Genomic DNA, 25,171 nt, shown 5'->3' with positions numbered 1-25,171 from the left:
GAGTCCATATTTGATTTTTTAGTGGCTATTTTCTGATATTAATAATCTAATAGATTGGTGTAAAAAAAATCCATGTAAAGCCTCACTAATCCCACACTTAAGATTGTTGGGCTGTGTAAAAATTTCATGACGAATAAAACATTTCCTAACGTATAAGGTGTCTCAAAAAAGTTCTTTATATTTGTTTAGCTTATTGCATGGGTTGCCTTCAGATATATTTCTACCCGTCGAAGTTTGGTTTTTTCTACTAGGCTTAAAAAAAGTTTCTGAACGAAATTTACATTTGGTCGATGTTATCGTTTTTAAAAACTTTTTTAAGACACCTTGTATAGATACATTTCTTGATAATGACACTTATTTTAATAATGGTAACTCCATTATTTCTACAATACTCTTTTTAACTTGTTCATATATTTCTTCATCTGTCATTGAAGGCAACAATTTAAATCAGTCTCCTTTACCTCCAGTGATATGTCGTTCGAAGGTTAGAACTAAGGTTCAGTTTTTTTCTATGGTTCAGTTTAGCAAGATAAGAAGGTGGTGTCATCTATGTGTCAGGTCCGGGACTTTTGAATGTGTTATGAGCTTAAATACAGTTATTTTACTATAATGATTGTATTCGGCATAATATATAATAAAACAAATATTTATTGTTAAATTTTTCTAAAGGTACATCATACATTATAAATCGTAATTTACAGCGATAAATCTTTATATCCGGGACACAGTCAAATCGGACCTTCTAAATTAATTTTACAAATTATATGGGAAATAAATTTGTGGATGTTTTACAATGTATTGTTAAAATTATTTATAGATCTAATAACTTATGTATGTCACTGAACTGCGAATGAGTAATTATACGTTGTAGCGGTATTGTTAACACCGCATAGGAAAATGTTTTGATAAAATTAAAATATTCCTTAAATTTCCAATAACCTTTCTTCATATAATTTAAAAAAAAAACATCTACTAGGATCTTATTTTCAACAAAAGAAAAATATAATGAAAGTAGATTTAAAACTTGTATAATATTTGTTCAAATTTTTGGATCATATTTCAAAATAGATCATCTTGATCCAAAAATATTTTAACAAACTGATATTGAAGAACCGTTACTAAGGTTTACAACGAGTAGGCTGACATAGTGACGGGTTATTTTGGATACTTTTTCAAGAATGTACGTGGTTGTACGTTACTTCATTGCACTCGAACTATTTTTAGTGTAACACTTACTTAATAACTACAAAAAATGCTACTGTAAAATTGACGTACGTATATAAATTGGGGCTAGGAAAGAGAGTTTCAGTTTTTTATATACAGGTAGCGTTCGGGTAGACTACAGCAAATGAAGATCTAGTATATGATTGGTTCGTTATGCACATGCGCATTTCGATAACATTCTTGTGGTTATGTTTATTATTTGCTAATTCTATGGTTATGTTTTTACGTATATTTGTTATATATGGTTGTGTTATATAATTTTTTATTGGTAATCGTAGAAATAAACGAATTATAGCGAATCTGAAATGACAAATTGAGTTTATGAATATATATTAATCCCAGTTAGTATTTGTATACTATACGTTATTGGTATAAAATTAAATCCAAAACGTAACAAAAATTAAAATATAAATAAAACTTTACTCTAGGTGTGATAAAATCAACAAAGTCACCGGGATTGTGTAATTTTGAAGTATTACTGAAGTTATATTTGTTACATTGTTAGGATATGTTAAATTGTATATTAGTTTCATTCTTCCTAGTGGTATTAGCTTAACCACAGTTGGAAAAATTAAGTTAAAAGAGAATCCAGATACACAAAGTATATTTAGAGACATAGTTGGCGTAAAAAAATAAATTCAAAGCAAATGCATTAATAATATGTGAATATCCATCCGAGAATATCGATGTTGTTACTTCGATTTTCAAATATGCCCTATTTGATATCAATTTTGTTTTCCTTTTTTCATTCTCATTAACAGTTTCAATGCCTCAGTTAAAAGCTTGTATTTATATTATTTTAAGTTATTTAGTGAAGAAGAAGAGAAGGTATATTAGCAAATTTAAGTAATATAAGTATATAAGTAGTTATTGATACAAGTTTAATTTTTTTTGTTAAATTTTTCAACTTTCAGTGCCATTAATTGTTATAAAATAAAGATAATTGTAATGGCATTATGATGAACTTTTTGTTTGTCATCCTGGCTGGGATGTAGGAGTTTAAGGGTCTAATGTATTGCGTCGGTAACATTTTATAGATTTTACTTAATTTGGTGGTACTAACAGGTCAATTAAAAAGTCCCCGGCCTACCATAGTAAGAGGTATTTTTTTGGCAAAATTAGTTTTTTTATTCACATAATTCCCCTCAAGGGAACACTCTGATACACTGGTTATAGCGACCCTCCAACTTTTCAACACCATTTTTGTAGTGCGATTTGTCCTTTGCTTCAAAATAGGCCTCAGTTTCGGCGATCACCTATTCATTCGACGAAAATTTCTTCACAGCGAGCATACTTTTGAGATCTGAGAATAGAAAATAGTCACTGGGGGGCCAGATCTGGAGAATACGGTAGATGTGGAGGCAATTCGAAGCCCAATTTATGGATTTTTACCATCGTTTTCACTAACTTGTAACACGATGCATTGTCTTGGTGAAGCAGCACTTAATTTTTTCTTCAAATGCAGCCATTTTTCGGCGATTTCGTATTTCAAACGGTCCAATAACGCTAGTTAACGGTTTATTACGCTTGATCATCTTCAAACACTGCAAAGAATCATCAACTCGTCGTTGTTTTTGGTCAAAATGGATCTCGCGCGGTACCCACTTTGCACAGAGCTTTCTCATACCCAAATATTCGTGAATGATGTTCAAAATGTCATTCAAAATCATTTTGTGGATTTTTGTAATGTTTTCGTCGGTAACAACCTCTTTTGGGCGCCCTCTGCGTTCACCGTCTTCGGTGTTCATTTCACCACGTCTAAACTTAACATACCAATCCTTGATGGTTGATTTTCCTGGGGCAGTGTCCGGAAACTCGGCGTCAAGCCAAGTTTTAGTTTCAACTGTATTTTTTCCCTTCAGAAAGCAATATTTTATCAACACGTGAAATTCCTTTTTATTCATTGTTTTCACAATAACAAAAGTTGCTTCACTTAAAATGTTATAATTCACAAACTAATGATCTGACAAGTGTCAAACTTATACACGCATCTTTTGAGGGTTAGGGTTAACTAAAAAACATATGGATTTAATTCTAGTAGCGCCATCTATGTGTCAGGTCGGGGACTTTTCAATTGACCTGTTATATATTAATCAATCGTTTTTCATAATTTCTTCCAACTTTTTTATCGAAAGAACAAAGATGTTTTAGCAACTATCAAATCATGAATCCATTTTTGCCCTTCTTTGTCATTTTAAAACCTATGTAATCAAAAGAACTTATGCCTGGTCAGTACGCTCAGTGTGACTGAAGTTCCTTCCTATTCATGTAGCCGTTGTTATACAAACGAGTAACTTTGTGACATTCAATTCGCATTTATTCAACAATTTTCAATAATTACTCTATAATATATAAGGTTCGAGAAAAAGTAATTTCGTTTTTTTTCTAAAAATAGTTTTCAAATCGCATATCTGTAACAATAGTTATTCAATGAAGCCGAACTACTAACAAAAGAGCATTTGAAAGGTAGTGTACCAAATAGAAAAGTATGATCATTAGTTTATGCTGTCATAAGTTATTGCGCTTTGAAAATAGAGATCCCAGAAGTTCATTTTCAGAAAGAAACCACACCCTCAGCTCAATTTACTTCCCATCATATTTATTTCTCTATAGTGTGTATGTTAATAAACGATATTTTTTTTTAATTTATTTAATTAAACCAGTCAGCCTCTTGGACTATTTAGGGTGAATTACAATACATTATATGAACATTTTAACAGCTTAAAATACTACACAGTAGAATATATAAAATAAAATTTTTCAATTACACAATAATAAATGTATGTTACAGTTGTTGAAGTAGGTCTATGGTCTTTATACGATATTTTCATGAATTAAACAACAAAAATTCAAAATTTTCATTGAAACATCTTACGTGATGATTAACAAATATAAAATAATATAGCCGAGCGTATCTAGATCTGAATTGAATATTTATTATTGGTCTATTGGATACTTATTGAGAAGATCGTTCCAATCTATTAATTATACTGTTTTTAATACAAACTCTGGCATTAGAAGTATGTTATTTATTAATCTTGAAGGATATTTGGTTCTAAGGTCAGACATATTAAAAGGTTAAATAGATTATTACTTATATTTATGAGCTTTGAGTTTATATTTGGTGCTTGTACCTTATAGGGCAATAACTTTCGTTTCGTTAATTTTAATTGGTGCAATGATATTTTCCTCGTCCAACAATGAGTAATGTCTCGTAATTACATGCTATTTCGTAAATAAGTCTAGAACAGCCTTCGGGTTAGCAATGAACAAATCATGTAGAAAATACTATTACAACATTGCCTTTTGTAGGATTGCCTTGTGGTGATTTAAATGTTTTTTCTCTTTCTTGATTTAGTTAAGTTCAAGTTCATGGTTAACAATGTTGGTTAATTAAATAAAATCCGATATTCTGTAATATAAATATTAGGTGCTTGCATATATTCTGAACTTTTTTTGACTTTCAAAGGAGAAAAATTAGTACTATATCACTACATAGTATAAAACAATGTCGCCTTTTCTGTCCCTATATCCCTATGTGCGCTTAAATCTTTAAAACTACGCAACGGATTTTGATGCGGTTTTTTTCAATAGATAAAGTGATTCAAGAGGAAGGTTTATATGTATAATACATGCATAATATACTAAGGCAACATTGCTAATTTTAGAGGTTTCTAACGTGATGTCGTAAATTAACCTATTTTTTTAGGCTTATTTAGCAATTAGCAAAAACGCTGCCTAACCCTACGAGTTAGATCAAATTAATGTACTACAGTATTGTACACCATAAAAAGGTCTACAAAAAAGTCCGCGATGGTATATGTTTATCTTTTAGGGATAACCCACATTAACCATTTTTATTGTTTACTTTTTACGTGATAAAATGGCTTATTTACGAAGCTATTTTAAGCAATACGGCATTAATCCTTATCGAATTAAGTACCTTAAATACAGTGTGCAATTAATATAGATCAATATGGTTCCTTACAGCATGTAAATTAAACAAATATTTTCGGAGATATTACAAATATAAAATTTGCGTTTAAAAATGTGTAATGTAATAAAAATTGTATGAATTTAGATATTCCAAAGATAGTAGGAAATCTTCATAGTAAGTATAGGGGAAGAGGAATTGTTTTACTCCAAATTTAATGCGTGCAGGCCAAGGGCAGTAATGAATGAACCAAAAATACTGGATCGATTTTAATCATGTTTTCATTGAGTGACATAGGCATATATATTTTATGCCCGTGCAAAGTCGGAGCGGGCCGCTATGTTTTTATATACAACGTTCATATTTTTTCTGTAGTGTATTTAATTTAGTATCAGCATTGCACCCGTGCGAAGCCGGGGCGGGTCGCTAGTATTCCAATAAAATAAAAGTTAGCTGCACTTTTCAGTGTTTTTACAGTGCTTCTTTGCTATTGTCTGCGATAGCAAGTGTCGCAAGCAGTGTCATCATCAAATGAAGCCATAGAAACATTTTCTATTGGTGGTATCTTACACGTATAGAGTAGATAAAAAACAGGTTTCTTTCATTATTGAGTAAGTTTCGTGTCTCTGAACATCCTGGCTGAGTAGGAGTAGGAGTACGTGAGTTCAACGTATTTCTTCGGTAAGAAGTTATAGATTTTTAAAAATATTTTACTTCACTTGCTGGTAATATATATAGTAATCAATTATTTTTCATAATTTTCTCCAACTTTTTGTGTGGAGAGAACGATGTTGGTTCAGCAGCTATCCAATCATTAATCCATTTTCGCATCTCTTCAACGTTTAACATGAAACCTGTGTAATCATAATGCCGAATGTCTGGTGAGTACTCTTGGTGTGGCGTAACTTTCTTTCTGTTCGAGCTGCAACAGTGTACCCTTCACAACTCTTGTCATGCAAAAGGGGACTTTGTGTTTGTTAGTAGTTATTTCTAGTCAAGTTCGCGGATCAATAATCGCCAGATCCTCGTGCCCAATGACGGCTGCCCGATCAGCGAGTGCCATATCTCCAAATTTCCACAGGGGTCAACTGTGAGGCGGTTTCGGTTTAGTGTATTGTTAAGCCCAGAGGCAGTCCCACATAACCCGGTCCAACTTGTCACTCCAGGGCAAGTTTCCGCGACCAGGTATGCGCCATGCATTCCACCGCTTGGTTTTAGGTTAAAAGAAAAGAAATAAAAAAACACCTTTATGGACTGTAAAGCTTCTGCTGCCATACTTTTTCATGAACTCCACCTAACTACACCAAGAAATGTTTCGAGTAGCTGCAGAATGATTGACAGTCCAGCGTCAGCCTGTCTTTTTTAAAGAAAAGGGGTTTAATCACAAATACACAAAACATACAAATAAATCCATAGGTTACATAAACACCATTTTATTTAAAGGAAATAAAAGAGGCTACTTGTTATGAGGGTGAGGCGAGAAGTTCTCGATCTGACAATGAAACACTGTCATTTTAGGTTTAAATGATTTGATTGTCTTAAATAATCTCTCGTTTCTTCAACAGAAAATAGAAGTTATCAGCGTAATTCGTATAAATAAACTACTTTAGAAAACAAGTGAAACTTGTCGAATAAACTAAGCACTCAGATTACAGAGAAGTGAACAAGATACAGTATATGATTCTGGAGTTGAGAGACACTTATGGTTTTTATAAATTTTAAAATAGACCAAATTCATTTCACTCGGTCACCACCCATGTCGTCTTAAAAGTCACCATGTAGCTTTAAAACAGATGTCCCTTGAATGTAGCCGTATATTCAGGTCCATAATGGTTCTATGATATGTATTATTATTAATTGTTTCTTTTAATAAAACGTTTGTTATTTAAATTACTTAAATCGCGTTCGATACTGTGAACTACGCTTGGTTTAAATTAGTTCAATGGTATTCTATTCAAAATATTCTTAAAATAAAGTAAAAAAGTGTTCCTACTTCTGTTAATATATAATTAGGTATTCAAACTTCGAAATTCTTTGAAATTACGGATTAATTCGCACACACAATAGGCTTTAAATAAACCTAGAAATATTTCCGAAGACCTTAAGTACAAGTTCCAGGTATCCAACGTTTGTTCAGAATAAAATTCGGAAAATATCTATTGTTCGAGGACATCTTTTAACCTTAACCTTTCGGAACGTTCCTTAAGCCATAACGCCGAACATAAAATGGATTTCGTTTCTCATCGGTCCGTCAAAATTCCCAGGCTGAGTCATCAGAATATCGAGCACTTCTACGTCTGACTTCTGTGTTATTGACTTCTGTTTAAGTATGTTTTAATGGGTTTATAATATTAAAATTTGAAAAATCCTGGTTATAAAATGTATAAATGACTGGCCACTTCCAATGCAGATATTTATTTTTATAAAATCATGTCAAAACATATTAAGCATAGTTGATAATAAACTAAAACTATATCTTGGTTACAAACCAAGGTCACCGCCTTCTTTATATCAACGTTAATTCTCATTTAAATGTTAATTTTCATTGTTTCGTGATAAGTTTCCATTACCTTCGTATAAGGTAATCCGAATAATATAACTGCATAAAAGGTAATCCAAACTGCTTGTATATCACCAGTGAATTGTAGAACCTATCATGTCAGTTGATGAACATCAGCAATCAGCATATGGGTACAGTATACGTAATACAGCCATATTGATTATCCTATTATGATTTTTATCAGATATCCTGTAAATCTCGTTATTAATATCCGTTTTTGTTTGGTTGATTTATGAGATCATTGGATTATATGAGGGTGAGGCGAGAAGTTCTCGGTCTGACAATGAAACAATGTCATTTTAGGTTAAAATGATTTGATTGTCTTACATAATCTCTCGTTTCTCTAACAGAAAATAGACGTGAACTGCGTAATTCGTATAAACAAACTACTTGAGAGAACAAGTTGAAACTTGTCGAATGAACTAAGCACTCAGACTACAGAGAAGTGAACAAGATACAGTATATGATTCTGGAGTTGAAAGACACTTATGGTTTTTGTAAATTTTAAAATAGACCACTCATCTCACTCGGTCACCATTCATGTAGCTTTAAAACAGATGACCCTTGAACGTAGCCGTATATTCAGGTCCATAACGGTTCTATGATATGTATATGTATTAATCGTTTCTTTTAATAAAACGTTTGTTAATTAAATCACTTAAATCACATTCGATACTGTGAACTACGCTTGGTTTAAATTTGTTCAATTGTATTCTATTCAAAATATTCTTAAAATAAAGTAAAAAAGTGTTCCTACTTCTGTTAATATATAATTAGGTATTCAAACTTGGAAATTCTTTGAAATTGCGGATTAATTCGCACACACAACAGGCTTTAAATAAACCTAGAGATATTTCCGAAGACCTTAAGTACAAGTTCCAGGTATCCAACGTTTGTTCAGAATAAAATTCGGAATATATCTATGTTCGAGGACTATCTTTTAACCTTAACCTTTCGGAACGTTCCTTAAGCCATAACGCCGAACATAAAATGGATTTCGTTTCTCATCGGTCCGTCAAAATTCCCAGGCTGAGTCATCGGAGTATCGAGCACTTCTACGTCTGACTTCTGTGTTATTGACTTCTGTTTAAGTATGTTTTAATGGGTTTATAATATTAAAATTTGAAAAATCCTATTAATAAAATGTATAAATGACTGGCCACTTCCAATGCAGATATTTATTTTTATAAAATCATGTTAAAACATATTAACAATAGTTGATAATAAACTAAAACTATATCTTCGTTACAAGCCAAGATTTCGTGATAAGTTCCCCATTACCTTCGTATAAAATAATCCGAATAATATAACTGCATAAAAGTACTACCCTTTATATATCATATATTTTTATATAAACTGCTTATATATCACCATTGAATTGTGGAACCTAGTATGTCAGTTGATGAACATCAGCAATCAGCATATGGGTACAGTATACGTAATACAGTCATATTGATTATCCTATTATGATTTTTATCAGATATCCTGTTAATCTCGTTATGAATATCCCTCATTTGTTTAGTTGATTTACGAGATTATAAGCTTGTATATATGAGGGTAAGGCGAAAAGTTCTCGGTCTGACAATGGTATACTGCAATTTTCGATTAAAAATTATTTTATTTTTTGCGTAATATCGCTTTTATCCAATAGAGAAAAAGACGTCAACAGTTAAATCCGTATAAATCCGTACACTACGTAAGAGAACAAGTTGAAAATTGTCGAAAGAACTAATGACACGTGAATTTAGACTATAGAGAAGTGAACAAGATACAGTATATGACTCGCTAGTTGAGGTCAGACGTACTGAAATGAAATGAATTATATTTCAGTCTAGTTTAGTTATGTTTGACTTTTTTATTGTTTCCATATTTATACCTAAATATAGTTCTTCCAATAAAACAGTCAATGCACGTCAACAAAACCTTCGAACTCAGTTTATAAAAACGTAAAATCCCTTTTAAACCTGGAGTATTGTTCTATCTCATTTTACTAATTAGCCGGCCGACACCGTTGTCATATGTCAATGTAAATATAATAAAACAACTCTAACCTACAAACTATTGTGGCGGTTTAATTAACTGTAGTTTAAGTCCTGCGACAACATATCTATTTGATGTTAAAATAAATTATATTTAATAACGTTATTTTTGTTTCATTATTTTATTAACATTAGTATGTTGTTATTAGAGTCAAAATAAACGAAAACTTAAATTTGGTGCGGCAACGTTGCGTTATAAATTCTGTTGATGTGTATTGATCGTTTTATTGGAATGGCTATATTTAAATTTATATACTTTTTAAATCCTAATCAGAATCAAACAGGTCAATTGAAAAGTCCCTGGCCTACCATAGTAAAACACATTTTTTTGGCAAAGTTAGTTTTTTTTTATTCAACATAATTCCCTTCAAGGGTGAGGCTGATTATAGCGACCCTCCAACTTTTATACCATTTTTGTAATACGATTTGTCCTTTGCTTCAAAATAGGCCTCAATTTCGTTTCTTCATTCGACGAAAATGTCTTCCCAGCGAGCATTCTTTTGAGATCTGAGAACAGAAAATAGTCACTGGCGGCCAGATCTTGCGAATACGGTGGATGAGGAAGCAATTCGAAGCCCAGTTCATGAATTTTGTCATCGTTTTCACTGACTTTGATACGGTGCATTGTCTTGGTGAAGCAGCACTTTCTTTTTCTTCAAATGCGGCCGTTTTTCGGCGATTTCGTCCTGCAAACGGTCCAATAACGCTATGTAATAGTCGCTGTTGATGGTCCTTTCTTTTTCAAGGTAGCGAATGAAAATTATTCCATTCGCATCCCAAAATATAGACGCCATAACCTTGCCAACCGACTGTTGCGTTTTCCCACGCTTTAGAGCTGGTTCATCGTGTGCAGTCCACTCGAATAACTGTCGATTGTACTTCGGAGTGAAATGATGGAGCCATGTTTCATCCATTGTCACATATCGACGCAAAAACTCAGGTTTATTACGCTTAATCATATTCAAACACTGCTCCGAATCATCAACTCGTCATTGTTTTTGGTCCAAAGAGAGCTCGCACGGCGCCCACTTTGCACAGAGCTTTCTCATACCCATATTGTGCCGAATAACATCGATGCTTTGTGCGAAATGATTAAGCAAGATCGTCATGTTACTTATTGTGAAATTGAGGCAACCCTATGCATTAGCTCCACCAGCATATATGTGATTTTACATGAACACTTTGCTGTGTGATGCTTCGCGTTGGATCCCACACAAATTCACAATCGCTCAAAAAAGGCTCGTGTCGATTGGTGCAAAGAAATGCTTAAGAAATTCAATCGCGGTGCTTCGAAAGACGTTTATAAAATCGTGACAGGTGACGAATCATGGATATATTCGTATGATGTATGGGCGTTCTAAGATGAACCAAATTCAACAAAAGTTGTTCGCACACGAAGCACTTCAAAGAAAATGGTGGCCTGTTTCTTCGGGAAAACTGGTCACATTGCAACAGTGCCTCTAGAGGATCGCAGAACAGTAAATTCTGATTGGTACACAACCATTTGTTTGCCAGAAGTCTTCGGTGATATACCGTAAACAGGAGCAGTATTCTTCATCATGACAATGCGAGCTGTCCCATATCGGCTCAAACAAGAGATTATTTGAGCATTCAAAACATCGAATTGATGGGTTATCCGCCGTATAGCCCTGATTTGGCACCCAATGACTTCTTTTTGTTCCCATCGGTGAAGAATAAACTGCGTGGTCAACGATTTTCATCGCCCGAAGTAGTTATTGAAGCGTTCAAATGTCATGTTTTGAAGATACCTCATTCGGAATGGAATAAATGCTTTGAAAATTGGTTTAAACGTGTGCAAGAGTGAATCGATCATCGTGGCGAATACTTTGAAAGACAACAAAATTGTATTCGCATCTTAACTATTTGTTTGTTTCCGATTCCCGAAATATAAATAGTGACCCTCGTATTAAGTTCAAAAAGTAATTTTAAAATTTAGCGCATTTCCAATTATTATGATTATAAATTAACCTTTAATCTTATAACTAGTAAACATTACTGATTCTCTAAGACATTTTATTACACAGCATTGTTGAAAATTAAGTCAACACTATAGCAAACCATAATAGAGTATATCTTGTCTACTCGACAAGGTCACCGCCTTCTTTATATCAAGATAGTAACATTTCTTATTTAAATATTATTTTCACGAATTCTTACACCATTCTCTCCATATAAAGTAATCAAGATAATATTCTTATTCACAGGTTATAATCTCAACTTTATAATATAATTTAGAAAAACGTATTAATATGATATTTTTAGTCTAATATTTTTTTCAGGAGCATGGTGAATGCGCCATCTGTGAGAAAAAAACAATACAAAAGAATTATGTACGTTGTTAAGTGTATTTAAACGAAAAATTAGCTACATTTCAAAGTTCTCTCTTTGGAACTGCTGTACTACGAGCTATTCCAATACTTTAGATTAGTTGTGAAAATAAAATTTGCTTTTGTTTTTAAATTTGACAGTGTCGATTAACCGAAGCAGATATATTCCGTTTCACATGCCCAAGATAATGATCTTGAATTGAATTTTATGTTCTGATTACATATTAAGCACTTATTAGTCAGAGCACGTTCATTATAATGCCGAATGGATGCCTTTATACCAAACTGTAACCTTCGATGTTGAAGGTAGAGTTAGTACGTACACCATAACATAAAATATATGTTTAATTAAAAGTAATATGGCTTGGTTAATTTTTATCGTTATTTGTGTTATGATCATATTGAAAAGTTTTTAAAATTAAAATGTTTTACTACGCAACGCAACAAATAATACAAATGACAGTAACACCTATGTAAATAATAGATAACACCACATAATATATCTAGATACGTGTAAATACACATTACAGAACATTACAAAAAAAAATACAGATACCTTATAAATTTCAAGACATAATCCCACAATACGAAATAAGGTACTGTTATTTTATTGCTGGCTGTTGTAACTAACGAGTACAAACATCCGCCTTTACATGACCTAACTTGATTTTTATGTCATGTTATATTTTACACGATTACTCTTAAAAACTAAACAATATCAGTATAACAGGTCGATTGTCAAAAGTCCCCGGCCTGACACATAGATGGCGCTACTAGAATTAAATTCATATGTTTTTTAGTTAGCCCTAACCCTCAAGACTTCTGTCGGATCATAAGTTTGTGAATTTTAGCATTTTGAGTGAAGCAACTTTTGTTATAGTGAAAAAATGGATAAAAAGGAATTTCGCGTGTTGATAAAATATTGCTTTTTGATGGGAAAAAATACAGTTGAAGCAAAAACTTGGCTTGATGTTTAGACGTGGTGAAATGAGCACCGAAGACGGTGAACGCAGTAGACGCCCAAAAGAGGTTGTTACTGACGAATACATTAAAAAAATTCACAAAATCATTTTGAATGATAGTAAATTGAAATTGAATGAAATAGCAGATACTCTAAAGATATCAACTGAACGTGTACATCATATCAATCGTGAATATTTGGATATGAGAAAGCTCTGTGCAAATTGGGTGCCGCGGGAGCTCACTTTTGACTAAAAACAACGACGAGTTGATGATTCGAAACAGTGTTTGAAAATGATCAAGCATAATAAACCCGAGTTTTTCCGTCGATATGTGACAATAGATGAAACATTGCTCCATCATTTCACTCCGAAGTTCAATCGACAGTCATCCGAGTGGACTGCACACGATGAACCCGCTCCAAAGCATGGAAAAAGTCAACAGTCGGCTGGCAAGGTTATGGCGTCTGTATTTTGGGATGCGCACGGAATAATTTTCATTGACTACCTTGAAAAAGGAAGGACCATCAACAGCGACTATTACATATCGTTATTGGACCTTTTGAAGGACGAAATCGCCGAAAAATGTCCGCATTTTAAGAAAAGGAAGGTGTTGCTTCACCAAGACAATGCGCCGTGTCACAAGTCAGTGAAAATGATAGCAAAAATCCATCCATCCACCGTATTCTCCAGCACTGGCCCTCAAAAGAATGCTCGCTGGGAAGAAATTTTCATCGAATGAAGAGGTGATCGCCGAAACTGAGGCTTATTTTTAAGCAAAAGACAAATCGTACTACAAAAATGGTATCTAAAAGTTGGAGGATCGCTATAATCAGTGTATCACCCTTGAAGGGAAATATGTTGAATAAAAAAAACTAATTTTGCCATAAAAATGTGTTTTCTTAATTAATAGTATTCCAATACGAGTTTTATCATGTAGTATATACGTGTAGAAACAGCGTTTTGAAGAACAAACAGAAAATAGTATTTTAAGTATAATTCAAAAATTTTTAAAATGAATAAAAAATATCGATGTATGTAAAGTCTAACAAAATAACGACTTTTAGGTAAAATTCAATTTTACTTATTATAGTATACTCTGTTCCAAGAGATAGATCAGCCCTACTCCATTTGGTTAAAAATCACTTCTTAATTTTACTAGCCTCTTTCTCTGCAACATACTTTTAAAATCTGCAAACAACCAATAGTCACTGAGAATTAGATCTGGATACTGGTTTTGAAAATAACAAAAGCTTATAGTGACATTAAATTTTGACGTTTCGTTTGGTGGTTAATAATTGGCGCCATCTATATGTCAGACTTGCGACTTATCTTGAACTAACAGGGCCATTACAATAAGTACTAAATTGTTTTTGACGATAAACTGATGGTTTTATTGTAAATGAGAATATCTTTGAGAAATTATACGATTGATTTCTTTTTGTTTCAGTGTTTTGACCACGGCACCATTACGTCGTTGAAGGGATCGGTCCAGAATGAGGGTTTCAATCACACGACGTTCTCGGAAATATGTCCCATGTTGATGTATAATTTATTGAGCGATTGTAATGCCGCGGGAAAGATGGAGGTGCTCGGAGTCGACGTGATTAGTAATAGTGCCAACGGATTGACGTGGATTTATTCGTTGTTGGCCGTTTTTGTGATTAGCATCTGTGGATTAGGTGCATTGGTTATTATACCTGTGATGCAAAAGAGATTTTATAAACCTCTGATGCAATTTTTGGTGGCTTTAGCAGTAGGTGAGTACACGCCGATCAAATATTAGCTTTGTTAAATTTATTAATTACCGTGTAACTATTGTCAATTGCTGGAGTCATATTTATTCGGAAGGAAATTTAGAGTATCGCACGAAATGGCGTTCTCGACATTTAAAAATATCTCGGCTGGAGTTCCACAAGGTAGCGTCTTAGGACCTCTCCTGTATCTGCTCTACGCTGCTGACATTCCAACAACAAAAGAAACACTTCTTGGAACCTTTGCTGATGACACAGTTATTATGGCAAAAGATATATCTCTGCCTAGGGCAATAGAAAAAGTGCAAGTGGCAGTCAACAAAATCTACAAATGGACAAAAGATTGGAAAATTCAACTTAATAGCTCCAAATCTGTTCACGTTAATTTTGCATTAAGGCGAAATAATAAAAACTTAATTATATCACTCAATGGATGCCCGATTCCTCAAGCAGAATCAGCAAAATACCTTGGAATCCATCTTGACTTTAGATTAAATTGGAAGCATCACGTTAAACAAAAAGCAAAACACATTAGAACCAAAATAAATCAACTATACTGGTTAGTCGGAAGATACTCTCAACTTGATCTAAAATCAAAGAGGTTGATCTATAATACAATTATAAAGCCAATTTGGGGTTGCACTAAAAATTCAAATCAGTTAGTCATACAGCGCTGTCAAAACAAGATTCTTCGATTGATTACCAATGCCTATCGCTATGTAACCAATGAAGAACTGCACGATGACCTGGAAATCAAATGGATTTGAGAAGTTGTGCAGGATTTCGCCTTGAAACACGAAAGAAGATTACTAAATCATTCTAACGTGGAAGCAATAGAACTGCTGGACAGCGCACAAGATGTCAGGAGATTGAAACAAACAAAACCATATGAATATTTAGTGTGTATTATTAGTGTAAACTATAGCTATAAGTTAATAATTAATAAATAATTATAATTTTGTAATTGAGGAATACATACTGATGTATTTTCTCGCACTCGTCTTGCTTGCTAATTAATCCAAGTACATAGGAAAAGTAGTAATAAATTAAGATTGTACTAAGCGTATCTAATAAAGATGTTATAAAAAAATTATTATTAGAGAACTCTAAATATTTATACCATATATGAACACTATTAACTTAATTTTATTAATATTATAAGATCTTCATATAAAAAAAATAATAACGTCTCGGTTTTCATTTCAGGTACCCTTGCTGGTGACGCTTTACTTCACCTCCTTCCTCACGCAATGGGCGGGGGACACGAACATGATCACGGTCATCATGAAGATGGAACCTCTAGTCATGACGCCCATCTTGAGAACACCTGGAAGGGATTGGTTGCGATGATGGGTTTAATATTTTTCTTTATCATGGAAAGACTGATTTTATTAGTTAGTAAATGGCGAAAGAAAAAACAAAAAGATAAGACTGTCCCGGTATGTATATACGAGAAGGGAAAATGGAAAAAAATAATGATAAACGTTTTTTGTAGCATGCTCATGTAAAGATTTACAATGACAATGGGGAAAGAAGGAATTCTACACAGTGCATGGATAAATACAATATGTCTCCTTATTGTTATAAGGATATAATGAGTGATACACGTAAGGATATATTTTAATTAATTCATAATATTATTTTACATATTACACAGTATCGTCTCTTTAGTGTTTGTTGCTCGTGTGTTTATTTTGAGTTCTATTTTTCTGTAGACACACACACATACTTAGAACCAGATAATAGCGCAATGGAATTGTTAGGTTCGAAGACGGATCTTCAGATGAAGAATTCCAAAGACACCAACATGGAAAAGTTGGAGGCCAACCAGAATTTGGCCGATGCCGATTTAGTGTCAACGCCTTGTATTGAAGCGAAAATGTTGTCCCATGAGCACGAAGACTTCACTGTTATTGTACGTGAGCATGCTAGCGATCATCATGGCCATTCTCATAAGCATGGCCATGTTCATTCAGCACCTAAGGTAATTTCTTTTAACTAGCCTAAAAAGAATGTTAATGTTAATGCACCCAAATAATTTGTTACTCATTTTATTAAATATCCATCAGTATAACCATAGAGGAAGTCCATGGACCATTAAAAATTTCTCCGATTTATTGCCCACCCAAACATATAACAACAAGGCAGAACAATTTCAAGAATTCTTCAGTACGCTAAGTAATAGATTTATAGCCGGAGGAGATTATAATGCAAAACATTTAATGTGGGGTTCAAGAATAATAACTTCAAAAGGTAGAGAACTGCTAAAAGCAATAAGGACAGATAACTTACAACATATCTCTACTGGTGAACCAACATATTGGCCTTCAGACAGAAATAAAAAACCAGATACAATGTGATTTCTGTATTACAAAATATATTGATCCAAAAAAGTGTCAGGCAGAATCATGTTGGCCTCTCTTCTGATCATTCACCAATAATAGTAACAATTTCTTCAAAAATTACCATAAAAAATAAACCCCCTTCTCTGTGCAATAAAACTAACTGGCCCTCGTTTAGAGAAAACTTAGACCAAAACATCTCTCTAAACTTACCCTTACAAACTGAAATGGATATTGAAATAGCAGCAATAAATCTTACAAAAAATATACAGGAGGCAGCATATTCCGCGTCTCCTAACACTGAAACATTTCCAAGAAAAAATACATATATATCAGTTACTACGAAATTGGCAACAGCAAAGGACTGAAGAGAATAAAAGAAAATTTAATAGGGCAATAAAAGAGCTGAAAGAACTAATCCAAATTGAACAAAACCAAGGCATTCAAGAATACCTAGAAAACTTGACATCAACTGAAGCTACAGACTATTCGTTGTGGAAAGCAACAAAAAAGCTTAGGAGATCCCAGCAGCATAACCCACCTATTAAAACAAACGAAAATAATTGGGCGAGAAGCAATAAAGAGAAGGCCGACATTTTCTCAAAACACTTAAAAAATGTTTTTAAACCTTTTCAATCTCAGCTACATAAAGATGAGGAAAATAAAATTACTAGCTTTCTAGATTCGCCATTTCAAATGGATTTACCGCACGAGAAATTAAACGTCAAAAAAGTTAAAAAAATAATAATGAGAGCGATTAATATTAAAAATGCTCCTGGTTAAGAATTAATTACTAGCAAAATTTTAAAATAACTATCAGAAAAGAGTATAAAACTATTAACATTTATATTTAATGCTATGCTACGAATTAATTACTTCCCTAGTATCTGGAAAGGAGCCAAAATATTAATGATTCTTAAACCAGGAAAAATACCAGAAGATGTGACCTCCTACCGACCTATAAGTTTATTACCGATAATCTCGAAAGTTTTCCAGAAATTATACATAAAAAAGCTAAACTGTATAATAAAAAAAAAAGAAAAATTATTCCAGAACATCAGTTTGGCTTTCGCAATAAGTATGGGACTATAGAACAAGTGCATAGACTTGTAAACAAAATAAACGCTGACCTAAATGCCAAAAGATATTGTTCGGTTGCTTTTCTAGACATATCTCAGGCTTTTGACAAAATATGGCATACGGGCTTGTAGGTTAAACTAAAGAAACTTCTCCCTCATCCGGACTATCAGTTACTAAAATCGTATCTTACTGATAGACATTTTATTGTAAATCAAGGCGATGAACATACCGAATTAAATCCCATATATTCAGGAGTTCCGCAAGGTAGTGTACTGGGTCCACTACTATACTATGTCTTCTGTATACGGCTGATCTACCCACCACAAAAATAACTACTGTGGCAACATATGCAGACGATACAGCAATCTTAGCATCCCATGATGATCCAGTCACAGCATCAATAAACCTACAAACCCACTTGGAACAAATACAATTATGGTTGAAGACATGGAGCATTAAAGCCAATGAAACAAAATCTACGCATATAACGTTTACCCTGCGTAGAGGAACATGTCCACCAGTGAATATCAATCATCGTCAACTCCCCCAAGCAGAGCATGTTAAATATCTTGGTATGCACTTGGATCGACGCCTAACCTGGAAGAAGCACATACTCTCTAAACGGAAACAACTGGGACTAAAATTATATCAAATGTATTGGCTCATCGGGCGCAAATCCAAGTTGTCATTACATAACAAGGTATTGCTGTATGAGTCTATACTCAAGCCCATTTGGGCATATGGAATCCAACTATGGGGTACCGCTAGCAAGTCTAATATATCCATCATTCAACGTTCCAAGTGTTGCGTGCCATTGTTGATGCTCCATACTATATTTCAAATAAAGTGATACAACGCGATAATCCTCTAGAACCTATAACGAGTGTAATTCAACGTGTTTGTGTGAAGTACTTCGAAAGAGTGTCGGTGCATCCCAGTGTACTCGCTAATCAGCTAAGTACGCGACGTGATCACCACCTGATCTGATTACTGGACATATGTAGACTTTAGAATAAACTTTAGAATAAGACTAATTAATTAAGATAATATTTTATACAGAAGATTGCTTAATGAAGTGATTTTCTACATGCCATGTATATATAATATAGACATAAGAAATACTTATTGCCAATAGGGCAGATTGTGGACTCACGAAGAGTAATAAAAAAAAAAATTATATTAAATATATGCATAGTATAAGTTTACTTTGTGCAACACGATCTGGTTGAAGTGACACTAGAATTGGATTTTGACAATCAATTTTTTGTTTTAGAATTTTTCGTCTGTGGCCTGGATGGTGATAATGGGCGACGGTCTCCATAACTTTACGGATGGGATGGCGATCGGTGCAGCTTTTGCCAGCGGTCTAGCCGGTGGTTTCTCAACCACGTTGGCTGTGTTCTGTCACGAGTTGCCGCACGAATTGGGCGATTTCGCGATGTTACTAAAAGCGGGCATGAGCATCAGGCAGGCGCTGTTTTATAACTTGCTCTGTAGCGGGTTATGTATCTTAGGAAACTTGGTAGGGTTATATTTAGGTGAGTATCACAACAGTTTGAGTGTGATAAATACATTGTATTTTATAAATTTTCTTTTTCAATGCGCAATTGGGAATTTATTAATAAGATATAAGTAGTTTTGGTTTTTCCCAATCGATGGCTCTAAAATCGCATATAACAGGTTAATTAAAAAGTCCCCGATCTACCATAGTAAAACACCAAAAAAAAGCAAAATAATTTTTTTTTCAACATAATTCCCTTCGAGGGTGTTACAGTGGTTATAGCGACCCTCCAACTTTTCCAACAAACGATACCATTTTTGTAGTACGATTTGTCCTTTGCTTCAAAATAGGCCTCAGTTTCGTTTCTTCATTCGACGAAAATTTCTTCCCAGCGAGCGTTCTTCTGAGATTTAAGAACAGGTGGCTGGTGGCCAGATTTGAAGAATACTGTGGATGAGGAAGCAATTCGAAGCCCAATACATGGATTTTTGATACGGTGCATTTTCTTGGTGAAGCAGCACTTTCTTTTTCTTCAAATGCGGCTGTTTTTCGGCGATTTCGTCTTTCAAACGGTTCAATAACGCTACGTAATAGTCGCTGTTGATGGTGCTTCCTTTTTCAAGGTAATCAATGAAAATTATTCCATGCGCATCCCAAAATACGCACGCCATAACCTTGTCAGCCGGCTCTTGCGTTTTCCTACGGTTTGGAGCGGGTTCATCGTGTGCAGTCCACTCGGATGACTGTCGATTGGACTTCGGATTGAAATGATGGAACCATGTTTCATCCATTGTCACATATCGACGCAAAAACTCGGGTTTGTTACGCTTGATCATATTCAAACACTGCTCCGAATCATCAACTCGTAGTTGTTTTTGGTCAAAAGTGAGCTCGCACGGCACCCACTTTGCACAGAGCTTTCTCATACCCAAATATTCGTGAATGATGTACACGTTCAGTTGATATCTTTAGAGTGTCTGCTATTTCATTCAATTTCAATTTACGGTCATCATTACAAATCATTTTTTAATGTTATGGTCGGTAACAACCTCTTTTGAGCGTCCACAACGTTCACTGTCTTCGGTGCTCATTTCACCACGTATAAACTTACCATACCAATCCTTAATGATACTTATTTAACATAGCTCTACCATAGACATAGAGAGTGTAGTAGTTCGTTGCTTACCTCTCTCAAAAATTATTGCAATTTGAAAATGGATAGTCCAAACTTATTTAATCAGACAGTTTTCTTCATACGAGGGTGGTTCAAATATGATCGAGATAAATACTCTGACACATTTATTTACTATTGAAAATACTTACAAAAATGTACAGTTTTTCTAGGTATTTCCCCTCACTAGTTACGAATTTTGTCCATCTTTCCGGACGTTTTTTGATGCCGGTATCGAAGAATTCCTTGGGAAACTCGGACAGCCATGTGCGCACAAACTCTACCTCGTCGTCGGTGTTGGATCTTTGACCTCCGAGGGCTTGTGGTCCAAACATGTGGAGTCGCAGGGTGATAAATCCGGACTGTAGGGGGGTGTTCCAGTACCTCCCTAATTCCGATATTGTATCGAGCGTTATCCTGGAGAAGAATCGCTCTTCGTGCTGCAATGCTCCTCCGTTTCAAGCGATGAGCGGGTTTCACGTGCGTTTTCAGAAGGTTAGAGTAGCATGCAGCATTAATGGTATATTGGACGCGCAGGAAATCGACGTACAGCACGCCCCGGGGGTTCCAGAACACCGTACGCAGAACCTTACCCGAAGACCTGATTGTCTTCCCTTTGACTACCGCCCCTTCCTCCTCGAGTGTAACAGTGTACCCATGTCTCGTCTGTAGTGAAGATTCGCGTTAAAAACCCCTCCGCCTCATATCTCGTCAGCAAGCGGCGACAAACTGTCAACCGCGTAATTTTTTGCTCAGAACTCAACAAGAAGTTCTGCTTTGCTTTTTTTGCTCAAGAAGTTCAACAGTTTAGCAACACATCGCGTCGTTATTTTGCGATATTGAAGGTGTTCGTGGATGATAGACTCTATACTACCAATACTGATGCCGAGTTCATCCGAAATGTGTCGAACATTAATCCTACGGTCCTCCAAAATGAGTTGTTCTACCCAGCGAATGTTGTCTGGTGTGATGCTAGTTCACCGATCGTGCGGCTCATTCTTCACGGTTTCGCGGCCATGCTTGAATGCTTTGGCCCAATTAAACACGGCAGCCCTACTCAGGCACTCACTACCGAACTGATTTCGCAAACGCAAAAAAAACGCCTTTTTAACGCCTTCCGACACTAAAAAACGAATGACAATACGTTGCGCTACCGCGGTCGGCACTTGACGTTCATTCATGGTCGTAGCACGTACGTGAAACATGCGCTCCCGAGGAAAACTATACCACACTGTTCGTAAGGGACCCAGCTATCACATTACTCAAGCCACGACTTTCAAAGCATACATGCGCGCAATCTACAGCGTTTGTCTCCATCATATTTGAACCACCCTCGTATTTTACTTTCTACTTCCAGAAAGCGTTGCCTTTCATAACGACAAAAATCGAGAAAGCTAATAATTTAAAAGATTCATTTTGCTGATATTAGTTTAATTTAATTAATATTCCTATTTTCCAACAGGTAATACTGAGGCCGCAAATGCATGGTTATTTGCTGCGGCTGCCGGGACATTTATTTATATTGCATTGGTGGACATGATACCTGAACTAAGTTCGGCCCATGATGAAGAAGATAATTTGTTCCAATGTTTTTTGCATTTAAGTGGATTATTGATTGGAGTTGGTTTAATGGCAATTATTGCTCTATACGAGCACGATTTGAAGCACATATTTCATGACCCCGAATAAATAACGAGCGTTCATACAGTATTTTCTATATATATATGAAATATGTACTTTGTCCTCCTAATTTGAATTGAACTATTTTCAAAAAATGTAACTCGCTTATATAACTTATAAAGTGTATTTGTTTATCTCAATTGTTTTTTTGTGACATTTACACAAAGCTTACTAAATAAGTGAGTTATATTTGTTGGAATTATGTTTAATATAAACTAGTATACCTGTAACACCACAATATTCGGCTCATTTTATTTTATATACAAAAAAAGTGTAACAGACCATAAAGAGAACAATTCGTTACAGTAGTTTTGCATTTAAACGAATTATTGTTGAAGTAAGCCTTGTATGAGCACAATTTAAAGCACATATTTCATTATTCTGAATAAATATCCAGTGATTATACAGTATTCCCTAATTCTATTATATGAAATATGTACTTTGTCCATCTATATCGAAATGGAAATGAACAATTTCCAAAAATTAAACTCACTTATATGACGTTATCGATAACACAGAGTAGCACCTATTATTATGCACTGATATTTATAGATATATAATTATTGTGTTAAAATTTGCCTATATTTTCTGATTAATCTATATACATGAGTTATATTTGTTTATTTCACTTGTTTTTTTTTGTAATGTCAATGCAAGGGTTACTAAATAAGTGAGTTGTATTTGTTGGAATTCTGATTAATATAAGCTAGCATATGTGTATCAACATCATAACGAATATTCTTGTTCAGCTCATAATATATCGACCATTTTATATACAAAAAAAAATGTAACAACTTCTACAGTGTTTAGTAACTATATGTAGACAATGAGATCTATAAAATTGGACTATATAGTCCTTTAAATCTAATGGTACTTAGATGTTAACTTGGTTTTAACTATCTATTAATTTAATTTATTATCAACACCGCCTATATTTTATACAATTTTTGGTTCACTTCACGTTCAGTAAGGTGATGTCTTGTGTCTTGAGGGTGCTTGTACTCTTTTCGAATAATGTTCCTAATATTTTAGAATTTACTGGTAGTTTTTCATTTAACATGATCGTATGTATCTAAATGTGGTATGAAAATTAAGTACTAATTTTAGTTTTTTAGGTTGAAAATTAACTTGCATTAAGTCATGTTTTTCTTTTTAATTTTTTATAAATCCAAAACTTGCACAAATGTATTCATCTATTAAATGTTTTGTGTTTTTTTTTATTATAAAACAATATATGAATTTAGTTTTTAGTAATAAAAATTTCTGAATGGATTGATTTATATTTTAATTTTGGAATTGCTGAGTACCTTTCGTTTTATTCTTTTTTAAAAGTTTTTTTTATCTCATCATACTGATTAATTAGTTTTAGAAATAATCGATAAAGTCTATGTACAATTCGTTTATTTTCTTTAGAATAATCCTTAAAAAATTGCTATAGTCAAATAGTCCGATAACAAAATATCCGTTAATGTGATCAAGGCCTGCTTAGTTACCACAATCGATATATTTCGATTCTCTAACTCATATTCTAAAACAGTACTATTACTACTGTTGGACATCACTACATAGTATAAAACAAAGTCGCCTTTTCTGTCCCTATATCCCTATGTGCGCTTAAATCTTTAAAACTACGCAACGGATTTTGATGCGGTTTTTTTTCAATAGATAGAGTGATTCAAGAGGAAGGTTTGTATGTATAATACATGCATAATATACTAAGGCAACATTGCTAATTTTAGAGGTTTCTAACGTGATGTCGTAAATTAACCTATTTTTTTAGGCTTATTTAGCAATTAGCAAAAACGCTGCCTAACCCTACGAGTTAGATCAAATTAATGTACTACAGTATTGTACACCATAAAAAGGTCTACAAAAAAGTCCGCGATGGTATATGTTTATCTTTTAGGGATAACCCACATTAACCATTTTTATTGTTTACTTTTTACGTGAGAAAATGGCTTATTTACGAAGCTATTTTAATACCTTAAATACAGTGTGCAATTAATATAGATCAATATGGTTCCTTACAGCATGTAAATTAAACAAATATTTTCGGAGATATTACAAATTTAAAATTTGCGTTTAAAAATGTGTAATGTAATAAAAATTGTATGAATTTAGATATTCCAAAGATAGCAGGAAATCTTCATAGTAAGTATAGGGGAAGAGGAATTGTTTTACTCCAAATTTAATGCGTGCAGGCCAAGGGCAGTAATGAATGAACCAAAAATACTGGATCGATTTTAATCATGTTTTCATTGAGTGACATAGGCATATATATTTTATGCCCGTGCAAAGTCGGAGCGGGCCGCTATGTTTTTATATACAACGTTCATATTTTTTCTGTAGTGTATTTAATTTAGTATCAGCATTGCACCCGTGCGAAGCCGGGGCGGGTTGCTAGTAATTGATATGAAAACATCCTTATAATCTCACTCGAATCCAGTGTAGTACGTTACTAGTGGCGTAGTAGTACACCGTAGACACACGTCTATGAGGAAGTATTAAAAAAGTATAAACCCAGATGCTAAATAACTTTTTCGGTAAATTTTAAATGATTTATTTTTAATACATATAGT

The 25,171-nt window shown here is 34.0% G+C and overlaps 1 protein-coding gene across 2 annotated transcripts in view; it reads left to right on the top strand.

The window, feature by feature from the left end:
* Nucleotides 1-23,861, top strand: part of foi (solute carrier family 39 fear-of-intimacy) — a 32,680-nt gene extending 8,819 nt beyond the window's left edge. Inside the window, exons 4-9 of one of the 2 annotated variants that reach the window (XM_076412014.1) lie at nucleotides 14,515-14,824; nucleotides 16,025-16,257; nucleotides 16,314-16,425; nucleotides 16,534-16,802; nucleotides 19,514-19,778; nucleotides 22,375-23,861. In XM_076412014.1, coding sequence (XP_076268129.1) covers nucleotides 14,515-14,824; nucleotides 16,025-16,257; nucleotides 16,314-16,425; nucleotides 16,534-16,802; nucleotides 19,514-19,778; nucleotides 22,375-22,601 — 1,416 coding nt within the window. In that variant the 3' untranslated portion in view covers nucleotides 22,602-23,861. The remainder of the gene's footprint in view (nucleotides 1-14,514; nucleotides 14,825-16,024; nucleotides 16,258-16,313; nucleotides 16,426-16,533; nucleotides 16,803-19,513; nucleotides 19,779-22,374) is intronic. The other variant, XM_076412015.1, reaches the window with a different exon arrangement.
* The last annotated feature ends 1,310 nt before the right edge of the window (nucleotides 23,862-25,171 follow it).

The sequence above is a fragment of the Rhynchophorus ferrugineus genome, unplaced genomic scaffold (assembly GCF_030347505.1).
Source record: "Rhynchophorus ferrugineus isolate W39M unplaced genomic scaffold, kcgeb_rfMv2 rfM8, whole genome shotgun sequence".
NCBI classification, from domain to species: Eukaryota; Metazoa; Arthropoda; class Insecta; order Coleoptera; family Curculionidae; genus Rhynchophorus; species Rhynchophorus ferrugineus.
This window is presented reverse-complemented; position numbering and strand designations above follow the sequence as displayed.